The sequence below is a fragment of the Hippopotamus amphibius genome, chromosome 10 (genome assembly GCF_030028045.1).
Source record: "Hippopotamus amphibius kiboko isolate mHipAmp2 chromosome 10, mHipAmp2.hap2, whole genome shotgun sequence".
NCBI classification, from domain to species: domain Eukaryota; kingdom Metazoa; phylum Chordata; class Mammalia; order Artiodactyla; family Hippopotamidae; genus Hippopotamus; species Hippopotamus amphibius.
In genome coordinates this window covers 114,444,983-114,466,103 of record NC_080195.1, presented here as the reverse complement: position 1 = coordinate 114,466,103, position 21,121 = coordinate 114,444,983, and the positions used below count along the sequence as shown (strand labels likewise).

The following is a 21,121-nucleotide window of genomic DNA, read 5'->3' as shown; positions in this document are numbered from 1 at the left end:
CAACCTAATGCCAGTAGAAGCAATTTGGGGAACAATCTTAGACTGGATATGTTTGGAGAGAAAATTCACACAAGATAAAACAGATATTTAATTAAGCTTCAGAATTTGGGAACTGTCAAGGAATATAACCAAAAGTATACTACCTCTGAAATTATAAATCCTAAAACTATTTTAAAGATTTTAATTCCAGAAAAGAGAAACTAAAAACCAAAGCAGCAAGATATCCATTTTCTCCATTTACTTACTACTTTCCCCTGCACTCCCCTTCCCCCCCAATTGGGTTACTAGTTCCTTACAGAGATTACAGGCAGGAAACGAAATTGAGTGCTTTTAATGATTTCTTACCTTAACTATGCTGATAGGCTTTCGAGATAAGTGAAAACTTGCATACAGCAAAAACGTCAAAATAAAAATGAAGGCTCTGTACCTGAAACACAAAACAGTGGAAGGGATGACATAACATAATATAAGATGCTATATGATCCCGCAGTCCCACTCCTGGGCATAGACCCAGACAACACTATAGTTCAAAAAGATACATGCACTGCTCTGTTCATAGCAGCACTATTTATAATACCCGAGACATGGAAACATCTTAAATGTCCATCAACAGATGAGTGGATAAAGATGTGCTGTGTATACACACACGCACATGTACACACACACACATACACACACACACAGGAATACTACCCAGCCATTAAAAAGGATGAAATAATGCCATTTGCAGCAACACGGATGGACCTAGAAATGATCAAACTAAGTGAAGTAAGTTGGAAAGAGAAAGACAAATACCATATATGTCACTTATATGTGGAATCTCAAATACGATACAAATGAGTAAATCTACCAAACAGAAACAGACTCAGAGACTTCGAGAACAGACTGGTGGTTGCCAAGGGGGAGGGGCTGGGGGACAGATGGACTGGGAGTTTGGGATTAGCAGCTGCACACTATTACACAGAGAATGGGTAAACAAGGGCCTGCTGTGCAGCACAGGGAACTCTATTCTGTATCCTGTGATACACCATAACGGAAAAGAAAAAAAGAAAAGAGAAGAAAAAAAAAATATGAAAACAAACATATATATATGTATAACGAACATATATAGGTATCACTTTGCTGTACAGCAGAAATTAAACACAACATTGTAAATCAAGTATACGTCAATAAAATAATGAGATGCATTAAGAATACATTATAACTGTATTATTAAATCTCCTTACGTTGTATGTTATTTATTCAGTCCTACCTCAAAGATCAATCCTATTTATAATACCACTACAATATTATATTTTAAAAATGTGCCACGTTTACTTTGTAAATTGAAACGAAACATTCATGAGAAAAACTAATCAAAGAGAAATCTGGGACACAGATGTACACGTGTTTAAAAAGCAGACAAAAAGGCATGATTATTTAGTTTGTGACGAAATTAACAGCAAGTGACTTATAAGTCGGCTGTCCTGGGCACTTAAGATCATGTTTATTTTTTACTTTTTAGAAGGACACAAGCAAGGCAGAAATATAAATGTTTCCCTGAACTCAGCGAGAACAACTCAGTGATGCTGACAAGCTATGAATTAGGTCAATGACATAAAAATATTGGCCCAAAGCCCTGCTGCTCCTCTTGGTTTATAAGAAAAGCAGTTCGAGAGGAAGTGTTGAGATGTATGGAGACTATAGACAAAAAGATGCTTTAGCAAGAAGAAAGTTCATTCCAGTCTAAATGTTTGAACCACGCTATAGGAAAACAACCCTTTGGGGAAGAAAACGGGTCAGGAGGAAAAAGTGCTTGGCAAGAGATGGTGCCAAGGGGGTCCTGCCAGGAAGGCAGGCCCTCTATGTCTGAGGCCCAGCCCCTGACCCTGAGGAATCCCTCCTGTTCTGGTCGGGAAAGGCCAGTGACCTTCAAATGGCATGCGGGCTTAAACCAGTAATTACCCAAGGCGGAGGTAGTGGCGACTAAAGAGAGAGGGGCTGCGGGGCACCATGGTGCCTGAGAAGCGGGCTCATTCAAGGCCCTGGATGAGGAAGGGACCCTTCCTCCTGTCTCCCACCCACACTTCCAGGGTGATTTAGTTCTCAAGGGCAGCTTCCTGGACTAACACGAACACTCCCAGGGATGTCTGCCTCCCTGGCCACCAGAAAAGGCGGGAGTCAAATAAATATTTCCAGATTTTTAAAAAAAAAACAGGGTCATGTTTCAGATGGGAAAAAGGCTTGGTAGTGCCGTGGAACTCCAACCTCCAACCTCGGCAGCACCTGTGCTTAGTGATGGACACATCAACCTGATTTGCCAGGTTCTCAATAAACACTTGCAAAATGAATAAAGAAATGCCCCCAAGCTCTTTCCTTCAGCAAGGAAACATTTACGGATGGTTTTTCTAGGATTCTTGGCTCTTCGAGCCCCTGCCAGTGAGCAGATAGGAAAAAAGTGGAACTATAAAAACAGTGAGTGTGTCATCTATCTGAAAGAACACAGACTATGCAGGTGCAGTGACAAAAGTCCAGGCCTTTCTTTGTCCTTGTGTTTCTGAAAGTCTTTCATTTTGGTAGGGAGCAGAGGGCTCTCCGTGCTTTGCTGGAAGCTCTCCGTATCTCACCTGCTGCTCCTACGCGCTAGCTTACAAAGATTCTGGGCCACTGGAACTTTCAACATCCAAATTTCCAGCCCACAGCTAGAGCCGCTGGTCGCTTCAATGCCCACTTGCTAGGTTTGGTGTAGACTGTGGGGTACCCTGATCGGCTCTCATCTGGGCACAGAGTTCCCTTTGCCCAACTCCACAAAGAGTAAGAAAGTATCCTCAGACTGAGTTACCTCCAGTCCCTCCCAAATCAGAGTCTAAGAGGATTTAGAGTCCTCAAGGATGCTACATACCACCAGCTTTCAGGTGTGCTATCGACCAGGAGAATCCGAATTTCATAGTCACCCAGCTCCGAAGGAATCCGAGAGAGCAGCTCTACTTAAATGGGCTTTGCGTTCATGGTCTCCACTCTCTACCCAGAACATTCCACTTGTAAATAGTCTAGTTTTATTAAGTATATTTAATATATTTATTAAATAGAATAAATAAGCCCAGAAATAAAGAGCTCGCCTGTACACGCTGATCAGGTCTGAAGAGCCCTGGGGCCCTAGTACACCTGCATTCATTCCTAGGCTGTCTAGGCTGTCCAGGGTATTGGAACCCAGCAGTCATCCCTGTGCCCTGCCTCCTTCCCCGGCCCCCATCCTCCTTCCCCGGCCCCTGTCCTCCTTCCCCGGCCCCTGTCCTCCTTCCCCGGCCTCTGCCTCCTTCCCTGGCCCCTGTCCTTCTTCCCTGGGCCTCTGCAGAAGTGGTCCCCATGACGGCCCTGCGCTGGGGGATGTGCCCTGGAGCTGCCCCGAGAACACCGGGAGGTGGAGCCCTTGCCTCTGGGCATCTTCAGTTCAGTTTTGTGTGGAAGTGACACACCTTGAGGAATCAGCCCCTTTGGGAGAGCACCTGCCTGCAGGGAGCAGGATTCTCAGAGGGAACCCACTCTGCAGAGTCAGGGCAAAGCGCCAACCTACCCTGCAAACCGGAGCTTCCTAGACACAGAATATGTGTCTCCTAAAGAGGAACCCCGTCTCTTATTTCGCCAGTATCAGGCCAACTCTACTTCTTCTGTTTCCAAATCCATCCTTCCTCCCTCTCTCCTCGTCTTATTACACAGGATTTGGGGGAGGGGAAGAGCCAGCAGCTAGAGGTTGACCTTCCAGAAGGTCTAAACACGGCCCCCACTGGTCACTTTTAAACCACAGCAGCCCCACTGTGGGTCTGGTGCCTTCCCAGTGGCCGTGGCAATACCCCTGTCCTGGGGAGCGGGCAGACTTTTCACTTCTGCAGGTTATTCCGGGTTATGGGGATTTAAGTCCTAAACAACCCTCCAGGAGTCCTTTCGCATTTTGTAAGTCTATCCTCATCTACTCTCTTCCTTTATCATTTATGAAGCGAGGACTTTGGATATTTGTTTTCTTTTATCCATCTTGTAGTGGGCTGAATACTGGTCCCCCCAAAATTGACGTCCACCATAACTCTTAGAATGTGATCTCGTTTGGAAATCGGGTCTTGCAGATGTAATTACTTAAGCTGAGGTCATACTTAACTCCTCAAATCCACTGAGATCCTAAATCCAACTGCATGTCCTTGTAAAAGGCCATGGGGAGACATGGAGACAGACGGGGGGAAGGCCACGTGATGATGGACGAAGAGCAGGACCAGGGGCGCCGAGGACAGCCAGCAGCCGCTGGAAACGGAGAAGAGGCAAGGAAGTGCTCTTCCCTCGAGGCCCTGCCGACACCTAGGCCTCAGGCGTCTGCCTTCCAGAACCATGAGAAAATTAAGTTCTGTTCTTTTAAGGGCCCCCAGTTTGTGGACTTGTTACAGCAGCCCCAGAAAGCTAACGTGATCCAAAACTTTAATTTCTGTTTTGTGTTACATTTAAGCTTCTGAATATTAAGCAAATACAATTAAAAATGAATTATTCGATCCTTTACCTCATCAGTGTTCCACTCACTTTCTGTAAGAATGGGTAGCGTTCTCTGCATCTACCAATACTGTAAGAACAGCATTTAGGTTAACCCCAAGTTACTAGCAAAAAAAGCCTGTCTCGGCAATGTCCCTTCAAAGCGTCCTCAGAGGCGTTCCAGAAGGCGGCACGCATTACTGGACAGTTCAGAGACTCAAGGGAGAATATCGTTTCCTCATCTGAGTGTTATTTATCTCGATCATAGGCAAATAAGAAGTAAAAAAATGCTTCAGATGAGAGTTACTGAACGGCATTGACTTGGCACAGATATCAGTAAGACATCCTTAACTTAGGAACAAGGAAAACGTGCATACTGTGATATGAGGCCCTCCAGAGTACCCTAAAGGAGGCCTTCGACGTCAGTGATGTTAGCACTGACCACTTGGTTTAGGGGGTCTCTGTCTGAGGACCCCTTGGAGAAGCTACAGTTTTCCCCTCTAGTAATGGATAGGGAATGTGTGGGAATGTACTCTGAGGTCACGTAGATACTTGTTCCTCCAACTTTCCCCCAATCGTGTGTGTCATTGATGATCCTTGTCGAAGCCAAGCATCCCTGATGGTTTCAGATGGTGCTGTTCCAACTTGGACACTCCTGCTCTACTTAGTGGCTGGCACTGTACTGCAGGAAAGAGCTTTCTTCCCTCCCATTCATGCATTAGTTAGTTACAGCAGCACGGACTCCCTAGATTCTTGTTTTATTCAGTAGGCTATAATCCATTACTAGTATCGTTCATTTGAAATCTCATGCCAGATTTGGCCGGCGAGAGCCCCTTCACTTTTAAGCACTTCCTTATTTTTTTGGCGCAAGATATTCCAGGCCCACCTCACTTTCCCTGCCCCGGTGCGGACCCAGTCTCCAGGGATGCCTGCCTGGGTCCGTCAGTGGGAAATGGCACCTGGAAACCAAGATTCAGCACCCGGCGTGCTCACTGCTGCTGGGGCACTGCTGTCCCCAGGCCTCTCAGCGGGCAGAGAGAGGGCATCTTACACACACGCACGCGTGTGCGCACGCACACACACACCCTTCTTCCCCTACTCTCGCTCCACTTCTTCTTGATGTCGTTAATTCCACCCCAACACCACAGGAGCCATCCACTGCCCCCAGCCCCCATCACCAATTCTTGCGATTCCTTTGCCATCAGGGAGAAGCTGTCTCTCCTGTGTAATTCCTGACAAAAATGTACAATCTGAATCCAATCATGAGGAGATACCAGACACACACAAAACAAGGGACAGTCTGTAAAATACATGGCTCGTGTCCTTCAAAAACGGCGAGCTCGTGAAAGACAAAGAAAGGTTAAGAAACAGTTCCACACTAAAGGAGACTAAACCCACAGGACAACTAGATGCAAACTGTGACCCCAGACTAGATCTTGGCCCAGGAGAAACATCTGTAAAAGACATTATTGGACATTTTATATGATTTTGAATGTGGATTAGATAATAGCATTACATCCGTGTTAAGCTTCCTGATTTTGATCTCTGTGTGCAGTTATATGAAAATGTCCTGTTCACAGGAAATATACACTTAAGTATTTAAGAATAAAAGGGCATAATGTCTGTAACTCGCTCGCAAGTGGTTCAGGAAAACGTGTGCGTGTGTGTGTCTGGGGGGGGTGTGTGTGTGTAGATGTACGTGTGTGTAGATGTACGGACACAGACACATGCACAGGTGAGAGAAGGTGGAGGCGGAAGCAAACGAGGACAAATGTTAAGAATTCGCCTGCCAGCTGAGCCTGGGTCCCACAGATGGACCGGAAGCGTTTCACCATTTCCTCTGCCCCAGGTTCCCTCTACTCAAGATTCAAAGTCCCAGGAGAGAGAGAGAGAGCTGCAGCCCACCTTAGTTCCCCACCTGCCTCCTGCTGGACCTGGGCTATGGCGGAAGGTCGCGGGGATGGAGCCTTGAGGGTCTCTACCGGCTGCCATAAGGGACGGAGACGCCTGGGACTCATCTACCTGTCACACCTGTACACGAGGGAGGGCAGGCAATCCCCCAAAGGAAATCAACGTGCTGTTCGGAAAAGGCGACGCATGCCGGGTAGAAAAACAAACACTGCCCTTCACAGGAACGTTAAAGCCAGTTCTCTTCTTTCACAGCTAAGGAAGCTGAGATCTAAAAAGGTTAAATAAGCTTTCAAGGTCACAGAGCAAGTTTGAGGTAGAGATGGAACAGAAATGAAGACGAACACGCCATCCCCTTGCTACTCAAAGTGTGGTCTCTGGACCCACAGCACCGCATCACCTGGGAAATGCAGACTCTCGGGCACCACCCCAGACCTACTGAGTTAGAATCTGCGTTTTAACAAGTTTCGCGTGATTCCCATGCTCACTAAAGTCTGAGAAGCACTGCTCTATCTCTGTAGGTCCCAAGTTTAAAAAAAAAAAAAGAGGGACTCCCCTGGTGGCGCAGTGATTAAAAATCTGCCTGCCAATGCAGGGGACATGGGTTCCATCCCTGGTCCGGGAAGATCCCACATGCCACAGAGCAACTAAGCCCGGGTGCCACAACTACTGAGCCCACACGCCACTACTATTGAGCCCATATGCCACAACTACTGAAGCCCGCACGCCTAGAGCCCATGCTCCACAAGAAGAGAAGCCACTGCAACGAGAAGCTTGCGCACCGCAACAAAGAGTAGCTCCTGCTCGCCACACATGCAGCAATGAAGATCCAACGTGGACAATAAATAAATAAATTTATATATAAAAAAAGAATTTGTGATTGAGTTCTACAGCAGTTCTTTGTAACATTATCATTTTCTTCTGTGAGGTTGAAAACTGTATCAAAATAAAACAAGGGAACGATAAACACCCATTAAATAAAAGGCAAGTGTTGAGCCACTTGTGGCTGGGTCAGCAGTAGACGGGAGATAAGGGGACAAGTGAACTGCTCTGCAAAGAGCCAGATGTCCAAAGTCACACCTGAGACCCTGTGGGTGCTGCACCCACCAGCCTGGACCTGAGAAGCTGCAAAGGGTGCGGAGGCCACGAGTGCCCTGGCGAGATGGAGCTCAAGGGATGCAGAAGACGCTGCTGCGGCATAAATGCTGTTTTGAGCAGAAGGCATGTGAGTTCCTGAAATCTCTTATCTGCCGAAACGCAGAGCCTCCAAAAGAACTCAACTGTCTTAAATTCTCCCCTGGGAGCAACCAGGAGAGACTGAGTCAGTACCAGAACCAGGAAGCGCCCACATCACACCTGAACAGACATTGTCACAACTGTATCCCAGCTTCCAACTAGTCCCTTAAAGGCCCCTTTACCTTCCAAAAAGTTACTTCTTAACCCAAAAGGGCCCTTCTCTTGCTCCTCTTCCCCTACTAAAATGGTATATAAGCCCCAAATTCTAAGGCTCCCTGGAGTCACATGTTTTCTGTGAACTCCCACTCATACGTGGTTCAATCTGTCTTTTCTCTTGTGAATCTGTTTTTTTTTTTTTTTTTGCCCGTTGAATTCACAAGCTCCCCATTATTGAACCTAAGAGGGCAGAGGAACAATTCTTCCTCCCCAACAGAGATCAGCAGGGGAGAAAACCCACTGAGTGTGTGGGTTAGAGACCAGACAGCCCAGCTCTGGCCTCTGCCCTCACCATCTGCTTCCTCCAAAGACTGTGGGATTCACAAGTCTCCTACAAGAAGGAGTCTCAGAGCATGCAAGGTGCTCTTGGAACAGACAGTGGTATTCTGATCTGTGTGTAACTTGTTCAGATTTCATTTTCTCTCCAAAAGTCCTGGCCCAGCGAGGCCACTCACTGAGCTCAGGTAGTACAACTTATTTCACTTATTTCACAGACATGTTATCATCCTGCCAGTAGTCAGTGGTGATTTTTCTGTGGGTGGGGACCAGGACGATCTTCAGTGAGCCAGAAACCACTGAAAACCTCAAAGGTTTGCAGTCTGTCTGTCACTGCCAGGGCCAAAGACAGACAGGTAGGCCGTGTTCCTGGTCACCACATCCACCACGGATAAGCCACTCGAGAGTTACGGGGAGGCCGGTCGTCCACGTGGGTTTCATCATGAACCCGGGGCCGGGGTGCTGGCTGCACGGAGGCACCGCGCCCGAGGACTTACCACTGATCCCTGGAGAACAAGACAAGGAAGCGAATGCCGGGGGGCAGTCGGGCCATTTACGTCTCACTGACCACGAAGCTTCGGTCACGAAATAAGATGCTTCATAAGTAGGTTCTTAATCCTGGGACGTGCGTAGGAGCGTCTTGTGGGGTCTCGCTCCCCTCTTCCTTCCAGCAGAGGCTCGGCTCTCTACAAGGAGAGGGAGGGGTGGAAAGGTCAGGTGTTCTGACAACGGCCCCGTCGGAGGTCCTGGCAGAAGCACCTGCGTGCAGTGTGGTCACCCAGCCTAGAGCAGAGCTGGACTTCCACACGACAGGGTGCTCCCTCCACGAGACACCAGGTAGGGGTAGAGCATCCGCCCTTGGGGAAGCGTGTTCAAAGAGCACTGAAAGGAATTTCATGATGTTCTGAGGATGTGTAAGAAAGAACCGCTGAATTCCTCTCCATCTGGAAGCCCTCCAGAGACCAACCCGTTTACCCTTTATCACAACACTGCAGAGCGAACAGGCAGGTTCACATTCCTAGCGGTCACACCAGGTGCTCCATCACCAGGGTACCAGGGAACTGGCCGTGCTCCATCTCCCCCGCCACCCCCCTCCCCCACCCCGCCCTGCCCTGGTTGTGGACCAGGCCACGAAGGAGCCACAGTAGCAGAGAGGAGCGTAGGCCTGGACAAGGCGGCAGGTCATCAAGTCTAAACGCACTTAATGCCGTGGGAATGAACTCCAGCTCGTATGTGCCTCCTCATTTCTCACTCCTGTGGTCACCTAGGAGGCCTTGGGAAACGGCCTCATTCTGCAGTCAGGGCTGCTGGCAGAGCCAGACGGGACGGGGCAGGGAGGCCTGGTCTCCTGTCCCAAAGCCAGCCTCACGACGTGTGCTATTTTTCAGGTTTTCTCCTACGTTTGGTGACAAGGAATCTTTGGGACCCACGCATTAAATCACACAGCACACAGTGTGTGCAGGGGCAAGCACTGTTCTATCTTAATATTTACTGAAAAGGCACAGGTTATATAACGTTTTTAAAGAAAGCTACTTTTGACTAAACATTAATTTCGATTTAAAGCTGAAATGTATTCTATGTTTTTAAACAACTTCCTTGACAAGTAACAGCAAATAGTTCCGATTCAGAGGATCTCAACTCTATTCCTAAGTGCCCACATGTCTTGCCAATTAAAACACATTCCCCCCCCAAAAAAAACAAAAAAAACCCATTCCCCGCGTTCATTCCCGCCCTTCCTCCAGTATGAGCTTTCAAAATGCACCTTGCCAGGACTTCCCTGGTGGCACAGTGGTTGAGAATCCACCTGCCAACGCAGCGGACACAGGTTCAAGCCCTGGTCCGGGAAGATTCCACATGCTGTGGAGCAACTAAGCCCATGCGCCACAACTGCTGAGCCCACGCGCTGCAAAAAAAGAAGCCACCGCAATGAGAAGCCTGCACACTTCAATGAAGAGCAGCCCCTGCTCGCTGCAACTAGAGAAAGCGCCCACACAGCAACGAAAGTCCCAACACAGCCAAAAATAAAAATAAATAAATTGAGAGGGAGGCTCAAGAGGGAGGGGATATGGGGATGTATGTATAGATGCGGCTGATTCACTTTGTTGAACAGCAGAAACTGACACAACACTGTAAAGCAATTATACTCCAATAAAGATTAAAAATAATAATACTGAATTAATTTTAAGAAATGCACCTTGCCAAGCTGTCATACCCGCCCCCCCCCCGCCCCCCCCCCCGGCCTCACTGCCGCCCTGGCCACTGCCTCCATCTCCTCCCAGGGAGGCACGGAGGCCCCTCTGCTCCAGCCACGAGAATCACTCCTTTGCTCCCACCAGACAGCCTGGCCACTCGGCCCCCACCCCCACAGGGGCCTTAACACTGATACACAACCTCTGCTCAGCTGGCCCCGAGCGGGGCCATCCCAGGCAGGCCACAAACTTCCTCTCCCTCACCCAGCCCAGCTAAGACACAGGGATGAGGACACCTATTTAGTGTTGCTACGAAGACGGAATGAGTGCTCCACGGACGGCCCTTAGCACAGAGCCTGGGGTGGGTGGGGAGATGCCCACTTACCGCAACTAGAATTGCTCTCAGTGGAAATCAGGGGAGGGAGGCCCGGGACGGCAGGCGGCCGCCCCGTCCCCCTCCCGCGGTTCAGAACCGGCGCCGAACGCGGCCCCACAACGGCTTCCTACTGTTTTTGCTCAAATCTCTAGATTTAAAAAAACGTTTTACAAAAATTCTGTTCAAAATGAGTGGGCTCCTGTGTGGGCCTAAATATACTTTGAGAAACAATCTTTGGGCGATGCCTTTAGAGTAGAGGATCTGGTCTAAGTTTTACAGCACCTGGAAACGGATGGTCGAGTCAAGTTTCCTCCTCTGTGCAAACACTGCTTCTCTAGGTACATACAGCTCGTCTAGAAATATTCTATTGTCATCTACTACAGCAACTGATCAATAAACCTCATTTTAATTCTAGTAAAACATGCAACAACAACAAAAAAATCCAGAAGACCCTGGAAAAATCTGCTGGGGAAAAAAAAAATCTTGATTTCCTTTTAAAACCATGGTTCTTCCCCCTGTAAAATGGGCGAACTCAAGTACTATAAGTTCTCACTGCAAGTGCAATGATGTGTAAACAGAGCGATTTTACAAGTAGGTTGGTGGGTTTAATGAGGGCCCTTCCTCCAAAGCCCAGCCGCTGCCCACCAATGTTTTTACAGCGAGAGCTGGTGGAGACCTCCAAGGTCACCAGTGCCAGCCTCCGCGCTGCCCTGCGAGCCCCACAGCTGCTTCAAGGGACAGGCCTGGTGGCAGCCCCGGCTCACCGGACATCAAAGGGCAAATTCAGGTTGGTCCAGTTTTCCTCAGTCCCCTCCTCCGTCCCACCTGCTTCCTCTGGGCACTCCAAAGAGAGTCCCCTCCAAAGAGAGGGCGGCAGAACTGGAGCAAACCACTTGGTTTAAGCCCTGTTTTTGACACACAAACCAAGTACATAAAAAGAACATGTACTTTTGAACAACAAAAAAAGGCTCTTATTAATAGGCACCCCTGGAACTCACCACTCCAGTAAAGAAAAGAGTCAGAATACCCAGCTTCATTTTACTGCAAAGACAGCAACTCTAGAAACATCCCATTAGAGCATTTCTATTATAATCTGAAAGGCACATTTTTATACCCATCTTCCGGAGGAGCCCAACCTAGTCTATAAACTATATAGCCATAAAATGGGATGACCTGAGAGAAATATGCATGCGGAAGCCCCACCCTCCGACGCTCTACCTGGGGAACAGTTCAGGGTAGGCACTGGGGACTAACACAGCAAGCCACTGTGAGAGCAACACTGAAAGGGTCTTCCTGAAACTGAAGCGCTGCTGTCAGTAATCAAAGCAGTCCCATGCGCATCTTAAAGAACCTACTTAAAGACAAAGTTTTTAAAGTGGATCTTATTTTAAGGCAAATGACATGGGGTAGGCCTGTGCTCCAAACAAAGTTTCATACATTTTTCTTTCAGGAGGGAGGGAGGTGGGGGGGTGGGGTGGGCAGAGACAGAGACAGAAACACAACTTCCTGTTCCGAAAAAACACTTGCTGCGGTCTGTGCTTTGAAGGCTGTAAGCAATATTAAAAATTAATGACAAGAGCCACTGTCTCTTTCCTGGGCTTAAATAGGAATCCTCTATCTGTACCGCTTTCTCCCACCAACAAACAGAGCCTCAAGGTGCTGTGCACAACAGAAAACCTACAAACGCCCTTCCGAAACCACCTGGTGAGATGCTGGAGGTCTAGAGCCCTGGGTTTTCAAGGAGGATCTTAAAAGACATTAAAGAAGGAGCAATGGGGGAAAGTCTAACCTAGTTACCAACTCAAACATCCTCACACAATTTAAATTCAAGGGCAGGTGGGCACTTTCCAGGCAGCGAGCGCAGGGAGACTCAAGGCAAGGCAGGCTTTGGAATCCCACCTGGAGAAACTCAAACCTGGCGGTGGGGCGAGGGGCTCTGCGGTGTCCCGGTCGCCGTCCTAGGTCGCCAGGTCACCAGGGTCAGCAGCGTGGCTGCAGAGGCTGGCCGGGCAGGAGGGTGGGACGAGCGGGCAAGAGGCGCCCGACAGCTGGTGCCCGGGTGACTTTCCGGGGCTCTAGGTCCTGCAAAGCCCTCGCGGAGGCTCCGGGCTCCGGGCACCAGGCGCGCACAGACGCACAGCCCGAAGGCCCGGGTGCCGGCGCCCCGCGCCTCCGGCGCCTCCCGCGGCTCCAGCGCCGGCTCCTCCCCCCCGGCGGCCGGTCCCGGGGGAGCTCGGCGGGCACGCCCACTCCCGCCCGCCGCCCGCCGCCCGCCCCGCGCGGGGCTCCCCTGGCGACCCACGGGCCGGGGAGGGCACCCGGAGCAGCCAGCGGCCCGCCCCCGCCCCGGGCTCGGGTGGGCGGCTGCCGCGCGGCACCGGCTCCCCCGCCCCGCCCCGCGCGCCGGCTCCGGCGCCGCCCCGGGCCGGGGGAGGGGGCGCGGGACGCCCCGGGCCCCGGGGAGCACAGAGGCGCGCGCGCGCGCGGCGCAGGCACCCCCGCGCCCCCGCCCGTCGCCGCGCCGGCAGGTGTCGCCGGCCGCGGCGCCCGAGTCCCGGGGCCCGGCGGGCGCGCGCCGTGGGGAGGGGTCCCCGGGCCGGCCTCCCCGCGCCCCGCCCCGCCCCGCCCCGGCGCCCGCGGCCCACCTGCGCCCCCGGCCCGCGCCCCGCCGCCCCGGCCCGCCGCCGCGGGCGCTTCCTGCTCGCGACTTCCTGGGGCGGCGCGGAGGCCCCGGCGGCCCTTTCACTTTCCTGCGGCCGCGGGGCTCCCGGCGGGCGGCGGCGGCGGCTCGGCCCCTCCCCCGCCGGCTCATCCCCTCCCCGGTCCTCCCGCCGCCCCCCCCCCCCCCGAGCGCCCGGGGCCCCGCCAGCCCGGGGAGGCCGCCCGCACGCGGAGCCCCGGGCCGCGGCCCCCCGTCCTCGCACCTGCCTGCGCGCCGGGGCTGGAGCTCGCCACCCGCCACAGAGGAGCTCCCCGGGGACCCTTTGTCCCCCAGGTGGGTCCTCCCCGGCAGCGGCGCAGCCACGCTTCCCCAGAAAGGACCGCACTGAAGGGGGCCGGCCGTGACCTCCCGGACTTCATTCTCATTCCCTCCTCCCAGAGGGGTCAGGCTCCCGAAATGAAGATGGGGCCCGTGATAGGCTATGATGAACCATCTTTGATCGCACCTGTGTGTGTGTGTGTGTCTGTGTGTGTGTCTGTGTGTGTGTCTGTGTGTGTGTGTGTGACACGCGGCTCACGTGGCTGTGCTGGAGAACCTCACGGGATCTCAGTCACCTGAACTAGGCCAACCCTCCCCGGTGCCGTAACAGACTTCCCACCTCACCCAGGAACAGTGTTCTCCAATCCCACGCACACTTCTTGCCAGAAACTGACCTTGGGCACGGCCCCCTCCAAGCCTGATAATTTTCCTGGGGTACCTGCAGAGCACCCACGGGAGACACATGCTATCCAAACCCAGCCAGGTGTCAGCTCCCAGGAAAGCACCTCCCTGGAAAGGCCAAGAGAGGCAGAAAGCAGGTTTTGCAGAAGAAATTCCAGGAAGATGTCTCCCCCCGGTTAAAACAATGCTTAAAGCTAAAACCAATCCAAGGCCTGGCTGTAAATGCCCAAAGAGGTCTGTAGGGCAGTGCCCGCCTCCCCTGCCAGTGTGGGGGGGGGGGGGGGGGGGAGGCTGCTCTGTTTGGGGAAAGCCCTGCTGTGCTTTCCCCTTGGCTTCATTGGGTGTTGAATGCGCCACTTCTGCAGGCTTTTGGAAAGCATTCTCCATGCAGGAAGGAGGCCTGCCGTCCTTGCTGTAGCCTGGAGGTTCAGCCACAGGACAGCCACTGCCCCCTCATCCTGCAAGGGAGGTGGCCCCTGCCTCCTGATTTCTCCTCCCCTGGGCGAGGTCTCTTTCCCCAGACCTCCTCTCTCAGACAGGCCTCCTCCCATCCCTAGCTCTCCATCCTGGTGATCCAAGCCTGCCCAACCTGGCACCCTTCTCCAGATCACCCTGCTCTGCACCCACCCCTGGCTCTGCTTAGGGCTTCTCCTCTTTCCCTGAACCTGGGCATCAGCCTCCCCGCCTCCAAGCTCTCCCTCCCCAAATCCACTTCTCCAGCGCCTCAGATCACCCTTCTCAAGCAGATCAGACCCTGGCATTCCTGACGCAAACCCTTCAAGATCCCCCTTCAGATCAGGGATGAGCCCAGTCCTTAGAAGCTGGCTGGACCCACTCTTGACTTCACGACCAATGCTCAGGACCACTCTTCCTAGTGAGCTCAGGTTTCTCTCCCTGTTCTCTCGGGCCATCTTCACTGCTTCCCCAGGGAGCTGTGGAAACCTCTTGCTCATGACTTATCACAAGGAACTAGTCCTAGTTATCTCTACATCTACCTCCTGCCCTTAGCCTTTGATCAGAAGGGTTCTCGGGGTCCTGGCTGACTCAGAAGGTCTCATCCATGTTTGCCAACTGCATGAACAGATGCGGGAGGGCTCAGTGCAGGGATACTCCATGTTTCCACACCATTTCTCACCCAGAAAATGACAAAATTTGTATGGAACATGGGGGAAAGCCAGACGGACCTGAGGTGGTCTCTATCATATTTGCTGGAAATACTCAACTATTAATTTTATAAAAATTAAGATAGTAATCTTTTAGAAAATATTAATTTTTATATTAATCTTTTGTATGATTGTAAGAAACACTTAAAAATGTATTCGGGGAGATAGTAAATGTATATGAAACTTGCAAATAAAACAATTCACATTCTGAAATGAAAATGTGATTGCTTTCCTGATAATACCAGGTGTTACGCTTGAAACAGCTGCACACAAGCTTGGGGTGGGGGAGGGAGGGAGGCAGCTGGGATGTCACCATGGAGACACTTTCTGGGTGCAAGTAGATGATACCTTTAAAGTCGTTTTTTACAGTCACACACATTTCACAAAAGTTGAAGTTCTATTTAAGAACCTTACACTCTCCCCTTTCTTTCGACATGTAATATTGATGTTTCTTGTGTGAATCAACAAATGAATTTCAACCCGGTTGAACTCTTCACATCCAGTATTTCAAACTCCTGACCAAGGATGTGCGTTGGTGGCAGTGTGCCCTCAGGCTGCTGCCGCCACAGCGGTGGCCAGGCTGCCAGAGAGATGAGCCCAGGGTGCCCAGACTCGGGGCTGCCCGCTGAACACACCTGCCTGGGCGTGCCTCTGCTTTAACCGGAAACTTCCACGCTTGCTTTGAATTTATTTCAGAAAAGGAGGAACAGACCAAATGAGAGGCACATACACTCGTCCGACAGATGTGTCTTGGGTGACGCCAGGGCCAGCCCCATGCCCGGCACTGAGGCCTCGGTCAACAGGGGCCTTGCCTTTGCAGAGGTCATAAAGCAGGAGGCACACGCAGCAAGAACAGGCTGGCCCCCTCAGAGGGAAACTGATGTGAGTGTGAGGAAGGGACCTAGGCTCACGTCCTGGGGCGGCCGTAACACAGGACCTCAAACTGGGGGGCTTAAGACAACAGACATTTATGGTCTCGTGGTTCTGGAGGCCAGAAGTCTGAGATGGAGATGTTGGCGGGGCCGTTCTCCCTCTGAAGTCTGTGGGCAAGAATCTGTTTGGTGCCTTTCTCTCTGCGTCTGGCTTTGCTGCCAACCCTGGGTGCTCCTTTTCTTTTCTTTTTAATTGTTTATTTATTTATTGGCTGCGTTGGGTTTTGGTTGCTGTGTGCAGGCTTTCTCTAGTTGTGGAGAGTGGGGGCTACTCTTCTTTGTGGTGCGTGGGCTTCTCATTTCGGTGGCTTGTCTTGTTGCAGAGCACGGGCTCTAGGCGTGCAGGCTTCAGTAGTTGCAGCATGCGGGCTCAGTAGTTGTGGCTCATGGCCTCTAGAGAACAGGCTCAGTAGTTGTGGTGCATGGGCTTAGTTGCTCTGCGGCATGTGGGATCTTCCCAGCCCGGGGATGGAACCCGTGTCCCCTGCGTTGGCAGGCGGATTCTTAACCACTGTGCCACCAGGGAAGCCCCCTGGATGTTTCTTAGTTTGTGGGTACATCGCTCCCATTGGCCTCTGTTGTCACCTGGCCTGCCTGCGTTCACATTGCTTCCCCTCCATGTGTCTGTCTCTGTGTCCCCTCTCTTATAAGGACTGGTGCGTCATGTTGGATTCAGGCTGCATCTTACTCCAGGAGGACTTCAGCTGAATGGATTACATCCGCAGTGATCCTATTTCCAGGTAAGGTCACATTCAGAAGTTCCGGGAAGAACAGGAACTTGTGGGGCAGGGCTGTATAAGCTCTATATAAGTCCGAGCAGGTGGTAGGGAAGGCACTCCCAGGTGAGCAGCATCAGGAAGTTGGCACCCGTGGCTTGAAGATGCCAGGGGAGTAAGCTGTTATTGGAACCCAGGGCACTAAAGCTGTAGAGGGCCCTTCAGGACAGGGTGGGGCTTTGGCAAAAGAGCAGCAGCAGGGAAGAAGCAGGGAGTCCACAGCCCCACCTCCCCTCCTGCCCTCCGACTGCCCCCATCTAGGACGTGGGGTGGGCGCTGGGGGAGTCCCCCTGATGCAGTGCAGCACAGGACAGATGTGGTCCTTCCCCGCCAAGAGCTCTCAGCTAGTGGAGGTGTGAGACAGGTCACCAGCGATCATCTCATCACGACACTGTGCCACCTGGTACAATAGGGGACAAAGGGGTGCAAAAGAGGGTCACCTGACCCAGACTTGACGGTCATGGGAGGTGACATCTCAGGAGCATACAAGGATCTGGCCAAGAGCGTGGGGAAGAGAAGGGATGTGGTCTGTGCAGAGTGCAGAGGGAGCACAGCGTGTACAAAAGCCGCAAGGCAGGCGGGCAGGCCGGTGGTGGGGAGCGGGATGAAGCAGGGAGAGGGAGGGGAGAGGGCTGGGGCCCCTGGCAGCAATCCCACCCTCTGAGCGCAGATCTGAGGAAGGTCTAAGAGGTGAGAGAAAGGAAGCAAAGGACAAGAAGGAGCCGGATGACACCCAGCTGTCTGGCTTGGGCAGGGAAGAAGATGGTGGCATCTTTGTGGAGAGAGGGGACAGACAAAGGACAAATGCACTTGAGAGGCGAGGTAGGGGCAAGGAATTAATTTATACTCACTGAGCATTTGGTTCCTGTGGGACCCCTCAGTGGGGCTGTTGACTGGGGTTGGATGTGTGGGTCTGGAGTCTCTGGAAGACTCCTAGGTTGGTGAGGGAAGCCTGATACAGACAGCAGGGGAGGAGAAAGCTTGCTGAGCTCCCCAGGACCCCAGAGGGAGACTAAGTGAGCCCCCAGGGGTGCCGGCACCTCCAGGCCAGGCAGGGAGGAGGGGCTGGGAGCTGTGGACGGGGCAGAGGGAAGAGCCACAAGAGTGTGATGTCCGGGAAGCCCAAGCAAGGCGGTTTTTCCAGATGGGAGGGAGTGGGTGTGGAGCTGGAGGCTGCAACGCTGGTTTCACCCCGAAGGTCACGACTGAAGCTTCCGGGGGTGTGGGGGGGGGGGCGGAGTGGGCGGAGGACTCGGTGGTGGTGAGGAAGGGGAGGCAGCTGAGGAGAAGTGACGGGCCCGAAGCTGGAGAGGGACTTGGGGAGAAGGAAGGACATTTTTAAATGCATGGACATCTTCAAGCGTAGACAGACGTCGAGAGAGCATTATAATGAAGCCCCAGGTGCCCATCGCCTGGCTTCACCAATGATCAATGCACGGCCAATGTTGTTTCCTCTCTGTCTTGACCCACGTCTTGCCCAGGATATTCTGCAGAAAATCCCAGACATTGTATCTTGCCCGTAAAGTTTCAGTGTGTTTCTCTACAAGATACGGTTTTAAACATAATCACTATACCATCATCATGACTTCTCCAAGCAAGAACAGTTCCATAATAGCACTAAATACCGGCCCTGTGTTCTCACATCCTTGGGTGCCCTACAAATGGTCTCACTCTCTCAGTTTGTTTTTGGAGGGGGACCCAGACGGTCCACACGTGCCTCTCTGATGTGTCTCCTAGGTGTCTCCACCTTGAGATTCCCCTGCATCTTTGTTGCTGTTGCCATGGAGGCCAGGCCATCCTTCCTGCAGAGTTTCCTACACTCTGTACTGTGCTGACTCCATCTTTATGACATGGTTGGACATATTCTTTATGTATTTCCGTGTATTTCCTAAAATTGGCAAGGAGGTCTTGAGGCGTGGTTAGATTTGGGTCAATTCAAGGCAGTGAGGCCATGGCATCTGGTCATCTTCTGTGGTGTTAGATGTTCCTTGCCTTGGTTCATGAATTCATTAGAAGTGGAATTCATAGTTGTGAAACGGTGACATCAGAGTTCCATTGTTTCTTTTTCATTTTTTAGCCTGTTTCTATAAAGAGAAACTTCCCCTCATCAATTATTTAGTTAACCCTGAGGCACAGTTCACATAGGAAAGGCAGGATAAAGTGGAATTCCTTTATTTGGTACTTGTCAAAATACTGAGTTGGTTTTCTAGTATTCTTCAAAAGTGAGCTGTGAGTTTTCCTTTGTTCTGTTTGTTTACTCTCTGTACTAGTGGGCTGAGCCACGGTGGCTGTGTTCGCATCCACTCCAGTTCCTCTCCTCGCTGAACCGCATTGGCCAGTCTTTAGCCAGTGGGAGCCTCTTCTAATTGACTCCTGAGGCCTTCTGACATGACTCCGGTACCTGTGACAGTGTCCTTGCTTTCTAGGGTGACAAGATGTCTTCATAAGCTCATCCCATGCACCTCCTGCCCCAGACCTGAAATTGGCCCCTTCTCCCAGGAGGCCCAGATCCCAGAGCAGCCAGAAGGGAGGGTGGGGGTGGGCAGGTGCAGGACAGGGAGCTGCATGCTTGAGTGACACGTGTCCCTCCAGAGGCGGAATCCTAAATATGTGAGGAGGAACGAGCCTCGGGTTGGAGAAGGGCAGGTGCAGAGAGCGGTCCCCTTGCAGGTGGGCAGGCACGAGGGGAGGCCTCGTCCCTCTGTTCCCTCTGTCTCAGAAGGGAGTCAGCTGTGAAAGAGAAGAGGGAGGTGTTTGGGGGAAATTGAGGTTCAGGGAACCACCGGGAACACCGGGGAGGGGACAGCAAGTGCCGCCCAGAGATGAGACGGAAGGTCACGAGACAATGAACTTCTCTTGGAGCCGAGGTGAGGTGGCGCAGGCGTGTCCGTGCGCCCCAGTGGCGCTGAGAGAGGACAGACAGGTGGACAGCTCGGCCTGGAAGGGTCATCTTTCGCCATCCCCAGCTCACAGGGAAGACTCACTCCTCTTCCCTGGTCTTAAGAAAGAGGCAACTCTGACATCTGCTGGAAGGCTGGGTCATCCACGCAAGAGAGGCCCTAAAGATGCAAACCTACGATGTGCAAAACGAGCTCTGTGCTAGAAGCAGGGAGAAATAAGATTGGAAAGAAGCGAGAAGTAAGGCCGGAAAAAAGGACCTTCTGCCCAGGAGCTCCGTCTCTGCAGGGAAAGCACGAGGCGTGGAGCAGACATTGCCTGGGGAGGGCAGAGGCAGGGCGGAGGGCTCCCTGCAGGGAGCTTTGAGGACCCTGGACTTCAGGGCTGGAGAAAATGCCTCCTGCTTAGAAAGCTAAAGGCGTGAAATATGATTAGAGAGACAAGGGAAGGTAACAACAGGATGTGCTTACTGACTGTGAAGGAGTCCCATTCTGCCTCCACTGATCAAGAATTCTAGCAGGACGGGGCGCTCAACCGGTGAGCAAGGGTTGGTGAGAACAGGATGAAGAGCCTCCCACCCGGAGCACGTCCTGTACTCCAGGCAGACAGGAGTCCACACGCCAAGGAGCCGCAGCCTCACCAAGCCTGGAGGAGCAGGCCTGTCGGGTCCCCAGGGGCCTGGAGAGGAGACAGCCAGGGCTCGGGCCGCCTCGGGCTGCAGATCTCTTGATGAGACCCTGGTTGACTCACAGATTCTGTGAGTCACCCCTTCTGTCCCCACCCAAGGCTCTCCTCCTGGATGGGAAGGGCCCAGGCAGCAGCCTTAACAGCATTTAGAATGATCCTCGGGGGATGTCGGAGAGCTAGATCTCGTTTCCAAAACAAGGAGGTCTGAGCTGGACAGTGCACTCATAGTGCTTAGAAACATGGAGAAAAGGCTAAGAGTGGAAAACAGCTGTCTCTGGGCTGCGAGAAGAGGCACAAAGAGGACGAAGCTGTGTATTTTCAAACAGAATAAAAATAAACATTGATGCTAAAAAAAAAAAAAAAAGGACGGAAGGCTGTGCTTAGCCTAGGCCATGGCTTGTTAGCGGTGGGATTTTGGACCCCGTGATACTGAATTATGACGCGTCTGGGGGAGAAGAGCTCTGCACGTCCTGTGATGACACCTAACACGGAGGCAGCTGCCACTTGCAAGGCCGGCCCTCGGCAAACTGGCTGCGTAAGACAGGTGGGCAAATGGCCCTGCTTCCACACCCCTGGCACTGCTTCCTGTCGAGA

The 21,121-nt window shown here is 52.1% G+C and overlaps 1 protein-coding gene across 9 annotated transcripts in view; it reads right to left on the bottom strand.

Moving 5' to 3' along the window:
• SLC37A1 (solute carrier family 37 member 1) overlaps nucleotides 1–21,121 on the bottom strand; it is an 82,384-nt gene that overhangs the window by 55,607 nt on the left and 5,656 nt on the right. For 2 of the 9 annotated variants that reach the window (XR_009047721.1, XM_057697022.1), the window contains exons 1-3: nucleotides 12,589–13,072; nucleotides 8,622–8,810; nucleotides 346–427 (exon numbers count right to left, since the gene is read on the bottom strand). Coding sequence is in view for 7 of the 9 variants with exons in the window: in XM_057697022.1 (XP_057553005.1) it covers nucleotides 346–427; nucleotides 8,622–8,677 (138 nt within the window). In the remaining 2 variants the exon portion in view is untranslated. Of the gene's footprint in view, nucleotides 1–345; nucleotides 428–8,621; nucleotides 8,811–12,588; nucleotides 13,073–13,334; nucleotides 13,471–13,613; nucleotides 13,886–14,064; nucleotides 14,116–21,121 lie in introns of those variants that run through there. The other 7 variants (XR_009047720.1, XM_057697015.1, XM_057697021.1 and 4 more) reach the window with 6 other exon arrangements.